The following is a 17,274-nucleotide window of genomic DNA, read 5'->3' as shown; positions in this document are numbered from 1 at the left end:
ATATATTTATCTAAAAATTTAATCAAATTTAAAAGGTTTGACATTTAAAAAAATACACATTATATTTTAAAACAAAGTAATTAAGTTTTATTAATCTAACAACGCCTAGTCCTCCTAGTCATTAGACAACAACAAAGACAGGATGAGTTGGTTTGCGTGTTGCTTCTACATACTATAAAATCTGTGGTCGGGCAGATACATTTTTCGTTTTGAAAGTTATATATAACTATTTATATTTTTCTTGAATTTCAGAAAATAATCAAAAGCAAAAGAAATGGGCCGGCCCATGAGACCATGTCGGGCTGATGGGGCTCGTGGTGGGCAGATGGTCCCTATCTCTCGCAAGAAGCGGAGAAAAATAGGAGCCGGTGGTGATAGTGAAGCTGTTTGCCCAAGTCCAAGTGGATAACCATGCCGCTCGCCATTGCCGTCCCCTCGGCGGCGGCGCCGCTCCGGCGACCACATCACTTCCGCTTTCTCCAGCCATCAAGAAAGCTTAGCCTATCCAGAACACGCTGCGCCTCTTCGCTCCCGGCAGAGACGCAGCCAGCTCCTCCGCAACCCCGGCGGTACCCGAGGCAGTACCCAGGCGAGGCGGTGGGCGTTGCCGAGGAGATACGGTTCGTTGCCATGCGCCTCCGCAACACTAAGCGCAGTACTCGTAAGGGAAATAATAGGGCTGACGGAGTCGAGGAAGACGATGAATCGGAGGAGGAGGTGGAGGACAACGAGGAGATGGACGAGGAGGGCAACGACGAAGTGAAGGAGGAGGAGGGGGAGGACAACCATGAAGTGGAGGAGTGGATGCCCAGCATGGAAGGGTTCGTGAGGTACCTTGTGGATAGCAAGCTTGTCTTCGACACCGTCGAGCGGATCATCGCCGGGTCTACGGACGTCGCCTGTGAGTGAGATTTTTCTTCCCCATTCTTTGCTACAGTTCTGGTTCTTGTCAATTGCTGCAGCCAGACAGCAATTGGTGCAGGTGTTATTTTCCCGAGCGGCAATGTGATCCTGCAGTCCGATTTTCGGTCCAGGAACGGGACTTGTAGTGGTCACTGCCCATTGGTCGCATGTTAAGTAATTGAGTGTTTCATTATCATGTTAAGCTGTGACTCCATACTCACTGTCACGAGTGTTTGCATTCTATTTACCATACCTCCTAATTAGTTGCAAGCTGTTACTTTCTGCTGCTCATACTCTTGATAGCTTGCTTGTTAAGTTGTTTGGGAAGTTTACTACCTGTTGTGTTATCCTAAAAAACTGCCATTCCTAAAATTGGAGTAGAAATTTGTCAAACGACTATTCACCCCCTCTAGTTCTTAGACCTTGATCCCAACTGACTGTCAGGTAAACCCTGCGCTGTTTTAGGATAGCTTTCGTTTAGTAGAATAAACCCACGATCGTGTGAGCATGTTCACAGCGTGGCGCATAAGTTTGCTTTCCTAGAGTTTAGGGGATCACCACTGACCCCGTCGTGGGATGGCGCGGCATCAGGGGTTCATGGCGATAATGTAGGATCGCGGGAGAGAGTCGTTGGGATGGCAGCGGCCGTAGCTCGATCGTGGTCCGAGTCCGTAGCTAGTGCTTTGGGAGTTGGTTAGCACCCCCGTGTAATCAGAGTACAAATAAGGCAACAGAATAGAAAAGCAGTTAAGTTGTTCACTGCAAAAACCTCTCTCTCTCGAGCTCGTTCTAGCGCACTGTCAGAGATCTTGCGAGAGCTTAGGGAGCGGGCTGACAATTGGCATCAGAGCCTCTACGATCCGGGGGGGCCATGTCGAACGGACGGCAGCGCACGCCATCGATCCCTCCCAACGGAGGGGAAGGAAACGACGCACCAGCAGCGGCGCAAGGGGCACCGGCACCGGCCCCTGCTACCCCGACACATCCACGACAGGAAGCCGCGGACGCAGCGTCATCAGGGGGGCGGCAACGAGGTGGTCGTCCGCGAGCGCGTCGTGCAGGAGCGCACGAACTACGGCAGCACGATCTTCTACCCCACGCTCACCGCCACGAACTACGTCGAGTGGTCCCTGATAATGCGGATCAATCTGCGCGCCCAAGGTCTCTGGGAGGCCATGTCAGGTATGGGTGTGCCCGGCGATCGCGAGGACATGGCAGCGCTTTCGGCGCTGTTGCGGGCCGTCCCGCCTGAGATGATCCCGGTCCTCGCCGTCAAGGAAACCGCGAGGGAAGCGTGGGAAGCCGTCAGGCTCATGCGCATGGGGGTGAGCCGCGTCCGCGAGGCGACCGCGCAATGCCTCCGCAGGGAGTTCGAGCAGATCGCTTTCAAGGAGGGCGAAACCCTCGACGCGTTTGGACTGCGGATCACCGCCCTCGTCAACAACCTGCGCTCGCTCGGGGACACCGTCGACGAGGTGAAGGTAGTTCAGAAAATCCTCAGGGAGGTACCCAGCCAGTACGTTCAGATCGCATGCTCCATCGAGACACTGCTTGATCTGAACAACCTGACTGTGGAGGAGCTGATCGGGCGCCTGCGATCATCTGTCGAGCGGTGCTCCGGCGCCGCGACGGACAACGCCAGCGGGCAACTTCTGCTCACAGAGCAGGAGTGGCTGGCTCGTGGGAAGCAGCGCGAGCAAGGACAGGGCTCCGGCGCGAACGGGGGAAAAGCCAAGCAGAAGGGCAAGCCGCAGGGACGGGGCCGCGACAACGACCGACGCGACTCCGGCGGCAAGCGCGACATGTCGCAGGTAAAATGTTACAACTGCAACAAATACGCCGGACACATCTCCAGGGACTGCCCGGAACCACGACGCGAACGAAAGGGCCAACAGGCGAACCTGGCCAAGGTGGAAGAAGACGAGCCGGCCCTGCACCTAGCTAGGGCCTGCAGGTTCCACGACGACGACGACGGGCCCGCGCTCCTCATGTCCGTGGTGACCCCTGACGACAAGGGAAAGGCATTGCAGGCGGGAGGTGCCGAGGCCACGCCCATGGCGACCAGCGCTCTAACCAGCAGCGTGGAGCTGGTCGAGGAATGCGTCTTTCTCACCAAGGAGGGTCAACCCGACGACATCTGGTTCCTGGATACAGGCGCCCGCAACCACATGACCGGCTGCGCGTCTGTCTTCGCCGAGCTGGACACCGGCGTCTCTGGCACGGTGAAATTCGGCGACGGCTCCGTGGTTGACATAAAGGGGCGAGGAACGATCCTGTTCTCGTGTCAGAACGGAGAATACCGTGCGCTCACCAACGCCTACTACATCCCTCGCCTTCGCAGCAACATCGTCAGCCTCGGCCAGCTCCTCCACCTCCGGGATCGCCAGAATCGTCTACTGGCACGAATACCGCGGGCGCGGAACCGGCTGTACGTGGTCACCCTCAAGATCGCGCAGCCGATGTGTCTCGCCGCACACCACGAGGAGAATGCATGGAGGTGGCATGCTAGGTATGGCCACCTCAACTTCGACGCACTCCGCCGGCTAGCGAGCCGCGGCATGGTGCGTGGCCTTCCGTCGATCGAGCACGTCGAGCAACTGTGCGACAACTGCCTAGCAGGATAGCAACGTCGAGCCCCCTTCCCGCAAGCCGCCAAGCACCGCGCCGAGGGACTCCTCGACCTCGTGCACGGGGACCTCTGCGGGCCGATCACGCCGGCAAGAACTACTTCCTGCTACTCGTCGACGATCAGAGCCGCTACATGTGGCTCACCTTGCTCCGGACGAAGGACGAAGCAGCAAACGCAATCAAGCAATTCAAGGGGCACGCGGAGGTTGAGATGGGCCGCAAGCTTCGCCTCCTTCGCACGGACCGCAGAGGCGAGTTCAACTCCATCACCTTCGCCTCCTACTGCGCTGATGAGGGAGTGGGGCGCCCGCTGACTGCGCCGTACTCCCTGCAGCAAAACGGAGTGGTGGAGCGACGGAACCAAACCATCGTCGCAACGGCACGCAACATTATGAAGGCAAGGGGCGTACCTGCGAGGTTCTGGGGCGAGGCGGTGAACACTGCGGTGTTCATGTTGAATCGCTCGCCTACGAAGAGCGTCGACGGCAAGACACTGTATGAGGTATGGCATGGGCACAAACCAAACGTAAGCTACCTTCGTGTCTTTGGGTGTGTCGCGCACGTCAAGACGGTGAAGCCACACCCGGCCAAGCTAGATGACCGGAGCACACCCATGGTGTTCTTCGGGTACGAACCAGGCTCGGCCGCATACCGGGTGTATGATCCGTCGCGGCAGCGCGTCCATGTCACCAGAGACGTGGTGTTCGACGAACAGGCAAGCTGGAACTGGACGGAGCAGGGAGCAGTGATCGCCACGGCCTCCTTCACCGTCAACTCCTACACGCATACGATGACACGCTCGCTGCCACGCGCGGCAAGCCCCGCCGAGACAGGCAGTGCACGACCAAGCCCCACTGCACCACCGGAGCAAGAACAAGACCCTGCATCGGCGGCTCCATCTCCTTCACCGCCGCCGGCTGCGTCATCTCCCCCGCCTGAACTGCGGGCGGTGTCGCCAGAAGCAGCACCGACACCGACGCAGCTCCAACACCCCATGACGACGCGATCCCGCAACGGCATCGTGCAGCCGGCGGTGTCGCCAGAAGCAGCACCGACACTGACGCAGCTCCAACACCCCATGACGACGCGATCCCGCAACGGCATCGTGCAGCCGAAGTCCTTCGAGGACTACGTGATGGTGCACGAGGACGAACTCGACCCCGACGCGGGCGAGGAGGAAGAACTCCACCTCGGGGTCATGGGCGAGCCACTCACGTTCGCCGAAGCCGAGCGCGATGCAAACTGGAGACGCGCCATGGACGAGGAGATGGCGTCGATCATCGACAATGAAACTTGGCGCCTCGCCGATCTACCTGCAGGGTTTCGGCCCATCGGACTCAAATGGGTCTACAAGCTGAAGCGGGACGCAAATGGAGACGTTCGGAAGCACAAAGCGAGGCTCGTCGCGAAGGGATACGTCCAGAGGCAGGGAGTGGACTTTGAGGAGGTGTTTGCCCCAGTGGCACGCCTCGAATCTGTCCGGTTGCTCCTCGCTCTGGCAGCTCAAGAAGGGTGGCCCGTCCACCACATGGACGTCAAGAGCGCCTTCCTCAACGGCGATTTACAGGAGGAAGTGTACGTAGCGCAGCCGCCCGGCTTCATTGTCGCTGGAAAGGAGGGCAAGGTGTTGCGCCTGGACAAGGCGCTCTATGGCCTACGACAGGCACCACGCGCGTGGTACTCCAAGCTAGACAGCTGCCTGGTGGCGCTCGGGTTCAGCAGAAGCGAGTCCGAGCATGCCATCTACGGGCGCGGCGCTGGGACGGCAAGGCTCCTCGTCGGCGTCTACGTCGACGACCTCGTCATCACGGGCAACGACAAGCTGGAGATCACACGGTTCAAGGAGGAGATGAAGAAGCTCTTTCGCATGAGCGATTTGGGGCTGTTCAACTTCTACCTTGGAATCGAGGTAAAACAGGAGAAGGACTGCATCACGCTGAGCCAGGCCGCGTATGCCACGAAGATCCTCGACAAGAGTGGCATGGTAGGGTTAGACCCTGTCCAATGCCCATGCAGCCACGGCCTAAGCTCAGCAAGGGGAGCACTGCGCCGGCGACTGACGCAACGGAGTACCGCAGCATCGTCGGGAGCCCCAACATCGCCTACTCGGTGGGCTACGTCAGCCGCTTCATGGAGTCCCCCACTACAGAGCACCTGGCAGCCGTCAAGCAGATCCTCCGGTACGTCGCCGGAACACTGCACTTCGGCTGCCGGTACACACACGGAGATAAACGCGCGACGCTGAACGGGTACAGCGACAGCGATCTCGCGGGCGACATGGACACCCGCAAGAGCACAACCGGCGTTCTGTTCTTTCTAGGGCCGAACCTCATCAGTTGGCAATCCCTGAAGCAGAAGGTGGTTGTGCTCTCCTCATGCGAGGCAGAGTACATCGCCGCAACGACGGCGGCATGCCAGGGCATCTGGCTGGCTCGGCTTCGTGGAGAACTGCAGAACAAGAAGACCGAGAGGATCAAGCTGAAGGTGGACAACAAGTCCGCGATCTCCCTCTGCAAAAACCCCGTTTTTCACGACCGAAGCAAGCACATCGACATAAGATATCACTTCATCAGGGAGTGCGTGGAAGACGGGCGCGTGGAGGTCGAGTTCATTGGCACTGATGGACAGCTTGCGGACATACTGACAAAGGCACTAGGGCGTGTCAAGTTTCAGGAACTGCGAGTTGCAATCGGCGTCGCCGGAATCAAGTAAACAGCACAGGGATTAGGGAGTGCTTGTCGGGTAAACCCTGCGCTGTTTTAGGATAGCTTTCGTTTAGTAGAATAAACCCACGATCGTGTGAGCATGTTCACAGCGTGGCGCATAAGTTTGCTTTCCTAGAGTTTAGGGGATCACCACTGACCCCGTTGTGGGATGGCGCGGCATCAGGGGTTCATGGCGATAATGTAGGATCGCGGGAGAGAGTCGTTGGGATGGCAGCGGCCGTAGCTCGATCGTGGTCCGAGTCCGTAGCTAGTGCTCGGGGAGTTGGTTAGCACCCCCGTGTAATTAGAGTACAAATAAGGCAACAGAATAGAAAAGCAGTTAAGTTGTTCGCTGCAAAAACCTCTCTCTCTCGAGCTCGTTCTAGCGCACTGTCAGAGATCTTGCGAGAGCTTAGGGAGGGGGCTGACACTGACTACCAAATGAGCCCTAAGAGATCATCTTTTAGCTAAGAGAACCATGTAGTGGTAGTGCTGAGTTGATGAGTTGAGGCATGCTGTGAAAATGTGAAGTTTTGACAACTTTGATGCTTTCGGTAGCAAATGGTGTAAGATACATTTTTAGTAATCAATTCGATGTATCCTGTCTATGTAGTGATTTGCTCGAAGTTTAATCTTTTAAGAGCAACTTTGTATTTCCAAAGATAACTTTCATGACAGTGAGTATCCCATTTAAGGATTTTGTCACCAATGTACCCCCTACAAGAAACTTGTTGACATGAAGTACTCCACTTAACAATTTAACACCAAACTGACAGAGCATGCCCACACGTTGGGCTGACATGGTTCGACACGTAGACATGGAATCCTTGAATATGGTTCCTAGCCAGCGTAGCAATGGCAGACCTAGGAATTTGTCGAAGCCTGGGCAAGCTCATGGTCAAGGAGGCCCAATAGCAGGGCATATTGTCTAGAAGAGCTAGCACAGGCCACAGCCCAAGAATCTGGTTTGTGCGGTGCGCAGCCGTGAAGCCTGGCCAAGGACCCGGGGAGTAGGGATGTAGGTCCGTCGGAATAGGGGCACCGTTTAGCCGAACCAGGTTCTCCTAATCGTCCGCTTGCTCCTTCCTTGAATAGAAAATAAACCCACGCTTTTAGCAGTCTCCAATCGGCTTGCATTACTTGATAAACCTGTTAGTACTTTTCATCGTTCTTAGCAGTCTCCTGTCTCTCCCCCATGCCTAGAATTATCTCTCACCCCACGCTGTTTACACCATTCCTTTTCAGGCACATTTTTATCATTCATAATTCTTGTTAACTCCATCATAGTCTATAGGCCTGTCTTTGTAGCACAATATATACTTTATTAAAGACCTCACTTAGATTGTTTAGTACCAAATCCATTTTGAACGGCCATGCATGGCCTTGTTTGGTACTGGACGGAGCACCTGACGGAGTGAGGAGGCCTGGTTCAGCTAACGGTACGACCCGGACAGCTGAATGATGCCCTATGCCAGCTAGTCAGTATAATCAAGGGAGTAAGTGTCTATGTGTTGAACCTTGTCAGCTCGATGTGTGGGCCCATTGTCAATTGGAGGCAAATTATTAAAGGGTACATTCTGTCAACAAGTTTCTTAAACAGGGTATATTGGTGATAAAATCCTTAAATGGGGTACTCACAAAAATGATGTTTGAGGTTAAAAAGTGAAATTTATTCATTTTTAATGAACTGCAGAACACATATCTTTGGGCTGCCCTGGAATGTAAATAGCAGAACAAATTTTGGTGCACTTAAGTATCTCCATGAATATCTCAGAAACAGCATGGAGCACTAATCATGCTGCCTCATATGCGGAACACCTAAATTATTAGAAATCAGAACTTTAATTTATATATATGGCCTTCAAGAAAAATCTAGTGCTTATTGTAGCTCCCAAGTAACTTCTTGAATCAGTAGAGCAGAAACTGTAGCTGCTACTCGCATATTATTAATTTAATGTTCATTCAGATGTTTACTTCAGGAGAAGTGGTATGGAACGTGCGGCTAGCATTGAAAAAGATTTGGAGTGGTTCAGAGAACAAGCAATTGAAATTCCAGAGCCAAGTACTTTTGGATCAACATATGCAGCTTATCTGTCTGAATTGGCTGGGAGGAGTGCCCCGGCCTTCCTTTCCCACTATTACAATATTTATTTTTCCCATACAACAGGAGGGTTGGCGATTGGTAAAAAGGTAACTCCCTTTCCATACCTGATTAAATATCCATAATCTTGTCTCGGTTATGCTGGCGCTTCTTCCATTACTAAACCAGATTGAGTTCAGTATTGTGTATGCAATAGAATTAGAAATTAGATGCTTTGTGCTGTATTAAGACTCCCTGGCAAAAATGCCGCTTGCGTTGGCTGAATGATATTGAGATCAAATGAGGTTAACCTGGCTATCACCATGAGGTCCACAAAGCTCGTGGTGCAAGCTTTCAACGCCTCCTCTCCCTCAATGACACCCTCGTCCTGCTCAGGTTTATCTTTTGTTTCCTATGACGCCCATTCGCCAGAAGATGGAAATATCTTGTATTAGTACTCCCCTTTCTTTAATATGCTTCACTTTAGCCCATTGGCGACAATAGATCTCCTCTCTAAGTAGAGTGGCTACCCGGTCATTGGAGAGTTAAGAGCCGAGAAATTTCCACTTTGTATCTAATTATCTATAATTGTCATCAATCTTTTGTTTTCCATTTTATAAATATACCACTTGTATTTTCGGACCAACCTTCTAAGAATCGGCACAAACAGCTTATTTTAAATTGTCAACGTTCGATTGACGTGAATCCTCACTGCTCTTGTTGCCAAACTTTGGCGACTAATCATAAAAACCATCCTAATTCAGCCAACTTAGCTCAAACTTAAAAAGGGGCTGGTTGCCAAGATGGGCAGCATTGCCGGCATCAAGGAGCAGCGAAGTACGGTCCGAAAGAAAGTCTCCAGAGCCCAAGCTAAGACCAAAGGAAACTTATGTTCCCAGTCTGAATTCATAAGAACATGGTTCAACTTTTCAAAAGTAGGGTTGTCAAGTGAATTAGCCCAAGTATATTTCCTCCCTGCCAAATCTATCTCACGCAGATCGTGACTATCAATGACTTCGTTGAATAGGAATGACCCGAGAGGTTCAAAATTATCATTGTTCTTATCATTAGCCCTATGAATGATATCGAAGTCCCCACCGTAAGCATTGGGAGGATTTCCTTCTTACAAGCATGAACTAACTCAATAATTAATGGTTTGCCTAATAATATATGCTTGGTAGAACACACCCGACCCTGTGTTGCCCTCATGGACTACACAGGGTGAAACCTGTTAGAGTTGTAATATAAGTCATGTACCCCTTTGTATTTATCCCGTTGTATAAGGGGTTTCCTGCATATGTTCCACACCTGTACATGTATATATATCGGCCTATGGCCTCATGAGAATACAAGTTGCATATTCCTAACATGGTATTAGAGCTAGGTCAATTTTTTGCTCGCTGCAACTCGTGCTATTGATCCGTCTCTCCCCGATCGAAGCCTCTGCCTCGATCTCCTCCTCCTGTCGGTCCCGGCTCGAGGTCCCGGCTCGATCTGCTCGCCCTGCTCGCGGTTCTCCCGCAGGTTCCCGCTCCCGTCCGTTCTCCCACAGGCTCTCGCTTGATCTGTTCGCCAGATCCAGCTCGAAGCTGCCCGCAGGTCCCGTTCTCCCGCAGGCTCCAGATCCAGCTCGAAGCTGCCCGCAGGTCCCGTTCTCCCATCCTCGCGCAGGCTCCCGGCCTCGTTCCCGCAGGTCCCTTTTGCCCGTCACCGCTCAAGCTTCAAGCCGCCGCCTCCAGCCGCCGCCCCGCCGGATCCCCCACTGCCTCCAGCCGCCGCCGGATCCTGCAGGCTCCCGCAGGTCTCGGTCCGCCGCCGCCTCCAGTCGCCTCGATCTCCTGCAGGCCTCCGCGGGTCCCTCCTGCTCCCCAGATCCGCCGGCCCGTCCCCTGCTGCGGATCGATCTCTAGGGCGCTCTCGTTCTCCAGATCGACATGCCTCGATCCCGTCCCGATCCCGATCCGGCTCGTCTAGCTACAGCTGCTGGTTCTCGCTATCTCAAAAAAAAAGAGAGAGAAAAAAAATGGTCTACACCAGCACGCAATGTTGCAGTCCCTTGCTTCCCGTGACTCTTGACGGTTGTGCTGGTAGTTCTTCTGTTGCTCCTGCGAGCTCTACATATGGTGATTGTCGCTCTACACCGACTCCTCTCGCGACTTTCATCGGTGCATGTCGCTCTTCCCCGACACCTCTCGCGACTTTCACCGGTTGTCCTGGTGCCTATGACTCCATGGACTGCTCTTCGTCCACGCGTCTTCCCTTGGCGCTTGGTGCTTGTCTGCACACGGCCTCATCTTCTCCACCGGTCTTTGCCGACGATACTGGACATGCTACACCGCCATATTTAGCGGCTTCCACATGTGATGGTGGTCGCTTCTCTCCTCGTGCCATTACGCCCCCTACTTCAGCTGTGTACTTCACCGAGGACGAGATTGCGCGACTTCGCGCCCTGCTGCTTGCCTTCGACTCTCCGTTGTCGGGTGTGTCTACATCGACATCTTCAGTTGCGCCCCTGACTGAGCAGGAGATTGGACGATTTCGATGTCTGCTAGCTCCATCTTTTGTTTCTTCATCGACAGGTTCTGTTGGTTCTGCTACAGACTCTTCTGGCATTGTGAGACCACCTTCTACACACGCAGGTACATCTTTGTGGGTTCTTGATACTAGAGCATCTTTTCATATGACTCATGATTCATCCACTCTGTCATCTACTCGACCTCTTGATTCTCCTGTTCATGTTCTTACTGCTGATGGTACTTCTCTCCCGGTTACTGGCCGAGGCACTCTTAGCACTTCATCTTTTCATGTCCCGATGTTGCTCATGTTCCTCGGCTTACCATGCAGCTCCTTTCTGGTGGTCAGATTGTTGACTCTGATTGTCGGGTCATTCTTGACTTTGACTCATGTTCAGCTCTGGACCATCACACTGGTGCTCTTCTTGGTGCTGGCCCCCGGCGCCGTGACTCTTAGGGTCTCTGGGAGCTTGACTGGCTTCACCTTCCATCCGCTGCCACCGCAGCCAGTCTCTCCTCCTCTGTTGCCTTGTCTACCAGCTCTTTTCAACAGTGGCATCATCGTCCGGGTCATCTATGTGGTCCCCGTCTCTCATCCTTAGTTCGATGTGGTCTTCTTGGATCCGTCTCCGGTGGTGTGTCTTTAGACTGTTAGGGCTGCCGGCTTGGTAAACAGGTTCAGTTACCTTATCCTCAGAGCGAGACTGTGTCTCAGCGTCCTTTTGACCTTGTTCACTCGGATGTTTGGGGTCCAGCTCCCTTTTCCTCGAAGGGAGGCCATCGCTACTATATTATCTTTATAGATTATTTCTCTCGATACACGTGGATCTATTTTATGTCTTCTCGTAGTGAGGTATTATCTATCTATAAGCGTTTTGCTGCCATGGTTCACACTCAGTTCTCTACGCCTATTCGTGTGTTCCATGCTGACTCTGCTGGAGAGTATATCTCCAAGATGTTGCGTGGATTTCTCGCTGAGCAGGGTACACTTGCTCAGTTCTCTTGTCCTGGTGCTCATGCTCAGAATGGTGTGGCTGAGCGCAAGCATCGTCACCTTCTTGAGACGGCTCGTGCGATGATGATTGCTGCCTCTCTCCCGCCTCATTTCTGGGCTGAGGCCGTCTCCACCTCCACCTATCTCATCAATCTACAACCTTCTGCCACTCTACAGGGTGGTGTTCCTTTTGAGCGTATTTTTGATCGTTCTCCTGATTATTCGATGCTTCGCCTGTTTGGTTGTGTTTGCTATGTTCTTCTTGCCCCCCGCGAACGCACCAAACTGACCGCTCAGTCTGTTGAGTGTGTCTTCTTAGGCTACAGTGATGAGCATAAGGGCTATCGTTGTTGGGATCCTATCGGTCATCGGATGCGTATATCTCGGGATGTGACTTTTGACGAGTCTCATCCCTTCTACCCACGCCCATCTTCTTCGACCTTTTCAGTGTAGGATATCTCTTTCCTCACTTTTCCTGATACACCTCTCACCCCCATCGAGCCTTTGCCTATTCGTTCCGCTCCCTCTGCTTCTCCACCTCTTGTCGATTTGCTACCACCATCTCCCACGGTTTCCTCTCCTGGCATGTCATCGGATTCTGCACCTTCATCTCCGGTGACTTTTACGTCTTCACCCCTCGATTCTACCTTGGCGATCCCTCCTTGCATTGTTCCATCTTTTCCTCAGTGTTACACTCGTCGTTCACGTCATGTGGATGCCTCTGTGGATGTGTCGTCATCCTCATCTCAGCCTCCCTATGCCTTGCGTTCTCGCCCTCGTCCGCCTGTTGATCGCCTTGGGTTTCCCACCGTTGTTCTTGAGCCGACTTCCTATCATCAGGCTGTTGTTCATCCTGAATGGCAGTTTGCGATGGCAGAGGAGATTGCTGCTCTTGAACGCACGGTGACTTTTACGTCTTCACCCCTCGATTCTACCTTGGCGATCCCTCCTTGCATTGTTCCATCTTTTCCTCAGTGTTACACTCGTCGTTCACGTCATGTGGATGCCTCTGTGGATGTGTCGTCATCCTCATCTCAGCCTCCCTATGCCTTGCGTTCTCGCCCTCGTCCGCCTGTTGATCGCCTTGGGTTTCCCACCGTTGTTCTTGAGCCGACTTCCTATCATCAGGCTGTTGTTCATCCTGAATGGCAGTTTGCGATGGCAGAGGAGATTGCTGCTCTTGAACGCACTGGTACGTGGGATCTTGTTTCACTTCCTCCCGGAGTCCGTCCCATCACTTGTAAGTGGGTCTACAAGGTTAAGACTCGCTCCGATGGTTCTCTTGAGCGTCACAAAGCTCGTCTTGTGGCTCGTGGTTTTCAGCAGGAGCATGGTCGTGATTATGACGAGACTTTTGCTCCTGTGGCCCATATGACCACCGTTCATACACTTCTTGTCGTGGCCTCTGCACGTCACTGGTCTATATCTCAGTTTGATGTTAAGAATGCCTTTCTTAATGGTGAGTTGCGTGAGGAGGTGTACATGCAGCCACCACTTGGGTATTTTGTTCCTGATGGCATGATATGTCGTCTTCCTCGCTCTCTCTATGGCCTTAAGCAAGCCCCTGGTGCTTGGTTTGAGCGTTTTGCCTTTGTGGTGACTGCGCTGGGTTTTCAGCGAGTGCTCATGATCCAACATTGTTTATTCACCTTTCTCCTCGTGGTCGGACTCTTCTTCTTCTCTATGTTGATGACATGATCATCACTGGTTTGTAAAGGCCCGTCTTAGTGAGCAGTTTCTTGTGTCTGATCTTGGACCTCTTCGCTACTTTCTTGGGATTGAAGTCTCTTCTACCTCTGATGGCTTTTTTATATCCCAGGAAAAGTATATCCAGGATCTTCTTGCTCGTGCTGCTCTTACTGACAAGCGCATTGTTGAGACTCCTATGGAGCTCAATGTTCACCTCCGTGCTACTGATGGTAATCCCCTGCCTGACCCGACGCGTTATCGTCATCTTGTTGGTAGTCTTGTCTATCTAGCTGTCACTCGTCCGGATATCTCTTATCCGGTTCATATTCTGAGTCAGTTCGTCTCCGCTACCACATCGGTTCACTATAGTCATCTCCTTCGTGTTCTCCGATATCTTCGGGGCACGATCTCTCACCATCTATTCTTTCCTCGCTCCAGTTCTTTACAGCTTCAGGCCTATTCGGATGCTACGAGGGCTAGTGATCCTTCAGATCGCCGTTCACTTTCTGCTTACTGTGTTTTTTTGGTGGTTCTCTCATTGCCTGGAAGACGAAGAAACAAATTGCAGTTTCCCGTTCGAGTGCAGAGGCTGAGTTGCGAGTATTTATCCCGTTGTATAAGGGGTTTCCTGCATATGTTCCACACCTGTACATGTATATATATCGGCCTATGGCCTCATGGGAATACAAGTTGCATATTCCTAACAAAACCCTGGCCGCCAACCGTTGCAACCCACTCCTGTCATCAACCCCTTGCCACCGCCAGAGCTCACGGTGCACGATGCTTTTTCCTTGTTATTCAAAGCTCAGGTGGTGGACATCCGTGGCGTTGGAGCTTTCTCCGAGCGATGCAGCGACCCAAGCGGTGCGGCGGTGGATCCGGGCGTCCCTGCTGCCGGTGAAGCGTCTCTACGCCTGGGTGCACCCTCTTTGCAGGGGCCTCAACGGGCTTCCTCGTGGCAAGGTGTAGGGCAACATCGCTCCGATCTAGAATCCCAGATTCGATGGTTGTGGGCACCTGGGCCGGCGTGCCTGGTGTGGGCCCTCTCTATGGCATGGCGGATGATGTGGGTCGTGGTCCAGGCAGCCCAGCCAACCATTGGTTTGTGAGGCGAGGCGGAGGCAGCCAGCGAAAACTAGGCTCGGACGTGGTCTGGGCCGACGACAGCAGCGTTTGTGGGAACTGTTACTTGTCGTTGATGCTTCGGGGAAAACCCTAGGTCTGAGAATACCTAGACCGGGCGATGGCGGCACTACTGTCGTGTTTTCCACTTGGGGACATCGGAGGGACCCGTGGTTGTTAATGGTGGTTGTCGGCAGCTTTTGTGGGAACAGCTATGTGGATGTGTGATGGCTTGGTCGCAATAGAGTTGCGGCGTGTCCTCTGGTTCATCGTGGGACTGGGATGGTTGCTGCGGTGAAGTCGGAGCTGCGCGGCGACGAGGTCTTTGAAAGAACGATGACAGACAGTGGGTAGCCTGGTTCGGTGATCCGCCAACCCTGCATAAGTTTTTTGTCATGGTTCATTCTCGGATCCACAGCTGCCTTGTTCCTGGCGTGTGGCTAATTGCACGACTTCGTTCTTCATGTGGCGCCTCACAGCCTTTGCAGCGTGGGCTTTGTCGATGGTTGATTGCGGCGAAATCAGGGTTGCTTGTTCCGGGAGAAGTTATGACGATGATCAATGTGCAGCGCCAACTTTTCTTCATAGCAGTGAGGGTAGTGTCTTGTTTTGTGTGCCTTGTCAGCGAGTTGTGATGGCGCAGTTTTCCGCTAATTAACGGGGCAACTCTCTTCTTAATTAATGAAAATGGCACGACTTTTGCATTTTTTAATTTTAAAAAATTCGATTAAAAATTTGTGCTTGGATTCAGGTTGTGCCACTGCCACCCCATAAATTGCGACGAGGATCCATTCAAAACCATCTTCCTTATTGCATAGCCGTAACTTAATAAAAGATTCCCCATATTGTCTTGGATGAAAGCCTCTGAAGAAGTATTCATTTCATGGAACCGTGCATAACTGGTAGTCCCTCCGTTCTTAAATATAAGTCTTTTTAGAGATTCAACTAAAGATTACATACGGATGTCTATAGACATACTTTAGAGCATAGATTCATTCATTTTGCTTTGTATTGTATGTAGCCCGTAGTGAAATCTTTTAAAAGACTTATATTTAGGAACGGAAGGAGTATTTGTCTTGGATTTTATGAAAGTCTCTGAAGAAGTATTGGTTTCATGTAACAGACATGCGACAAAATTTTGGAAGGAAGACTGCTGGAGTTCTACAAATGGGATTCTGACCCAGAGATTTTACTAAAGGATGCTAGGGAGAAGCTTAATGAGCTTAGCAAGGTACACATTGCACAATATCTTCCTGCTTTCATCAAATTTTGGAAGGAAGGATATGATTTGTGCGTCTTCTTGTGCTGTGCAGCACTGGTCTCGAAAGGACAGGAACTTGTGCTTGAAAGAAGCTGCAAAATGCTTTCAGTACATGGGGCGGATTGTGCGGCTAATGGTTTCATAGATTCATGGACAAACGACCAATCTCTCTAGAGGCTTCAGTTGATTTGAACCTGATGACGGAGAAAAGCTCGAGGCTTACTGCAGTTTCATCTTTCTAGAGACAGTGTTTTCTTTCTAGAGGCGGCTCGGCCCCGCGACCCCTGTTCGTCTATTCTCGGTATCGCAGGCGCTCAAGGATTAGTGGATTACAGTAGAACGTACCGGATGCTCGTCTATTCATCTACTGGCAGGTGCTCCCCTGGGCAGTTGACTGCCTACTTCCTGCCTTGCTTCTTCCTTATATATGGAGAATAATGTAAAGGATTACAACTTAGGGGGTGCTTAATGTAGTTCGGAGCATAAATGTACCACACGCGGGAGAGTACCAAATATCAATATACTGTTGCCGAGCAGTTCAGAGTACTAACGTTGGGGAGTAAAATGTACTTCCTCCATCCGGAATTACTTGTCACTACTACATAGGTAACTGCAAGTTAACTACTCCCTCCGTTCCTAAATATAAGTCTTTTTAGAGGTTTCATTAGAGGACTGCATACGGATGTATATAGATATATTTTAAAATGCTGATTTACTCATTTTACTTCGTATGTAGACCCTTAGTGAAATCTCGTAAAAGACTTATATTTAGAAACAGAGGGAGTATATTTTAGAGTACAACTTGCCATAAAAGATCGTGAAAATCTATTAATATGAGATAATTTTAAAGATGTTGACAAGAGAAACGGAATGGTTTGTTGCTCGCTGCAAGAGATACTTCAACTTTGAAAATCGAATAAAGAAACACGTACAGGCAAACCCCTCCCATCCCCATCACCAAAACTTTCTGACAACTTCCTTTTTAGGCAACCAACAAAATAAACAAATCAGTCCACAGCAAGGGCAACACTACGTGTCGGCCGGATCCGCTGCCTTGCTAGCCATTGAAATTCAAGTGGGATGCCATCTGATTCCGTTAGTTTTACAACTAGGATGATGTTGCGTTCAAAGGTTTGTACAAAGTTCATGTTGCAAAACTTTTTCAACGGAGATATTGTTGCATATTTTTTTTCAACAAAACTAATGTTGCAGAATATTTATAAGTGTTATGAAAAAAATGCAACATCAATGATGTTGCAGAAATCTTTTTGCAACATGGCAGATGTTGCAAGTAAAAAAAATCCCCAACAGTCATTCGCAGCGAGCTCCCGTCGAACAGTGATGAGGGAGGAGCAGCGTCGCCCGTCCTCGTCGCACCG

At 51.6% G+C, this 17,274-nt stretch overlaps 1 protein-coding gene across 1 annotated transcript; it reads left to right on the top strand.

Annotated features, from left to right (window-relative positions):
- The first annotated feature begins 367 nt into the window (after window positions 1-367).
- On the top strand, window positions 368-16,445 carry LOC123448193 (probable inactive heme oxygenase 2, chloroplastic). The gene is made up of 4 exons (XM_045125004.1): window positions 368-901; window positions 8,203-8,426; window positions 15,758-15,865; window positions 15,948-16,445. The coding sequence occupies exons 1-4, from the start codon at window positions 412-414 to the stop codon at window positions 16,038-16,040; spliced, it is 915 nt and encodes a 304-aa protein (XP_044980939.1). The 5' UTR covers window positions 368-411; the 3' UTR covers window positions 16,041-16,445.
- Window positions 16,446-17,274: the final 829 nt, after the last annotated feature.

The sequence above is a fragment of the Hordeum vulgare genome, chromosome 4H (assembly GCF_904849725.1).
Source record: "Hordeum vulgare subsp. vulgare chromosome 4H, MorexV3_pseudomolecules_assembly, whole genome shotgun sequence".
NCBI lineage: Eukaryota > Viridiplantae > Streptophyta > Magnoliopsida > Poales > Poaceae > Hordeum > Hordeum vulgare.
The sequence above is the reverse complement of the archived record's forward strand: the minus strand, read 5'-3'. Positions and strand labels throughout refer to the sequence as shown.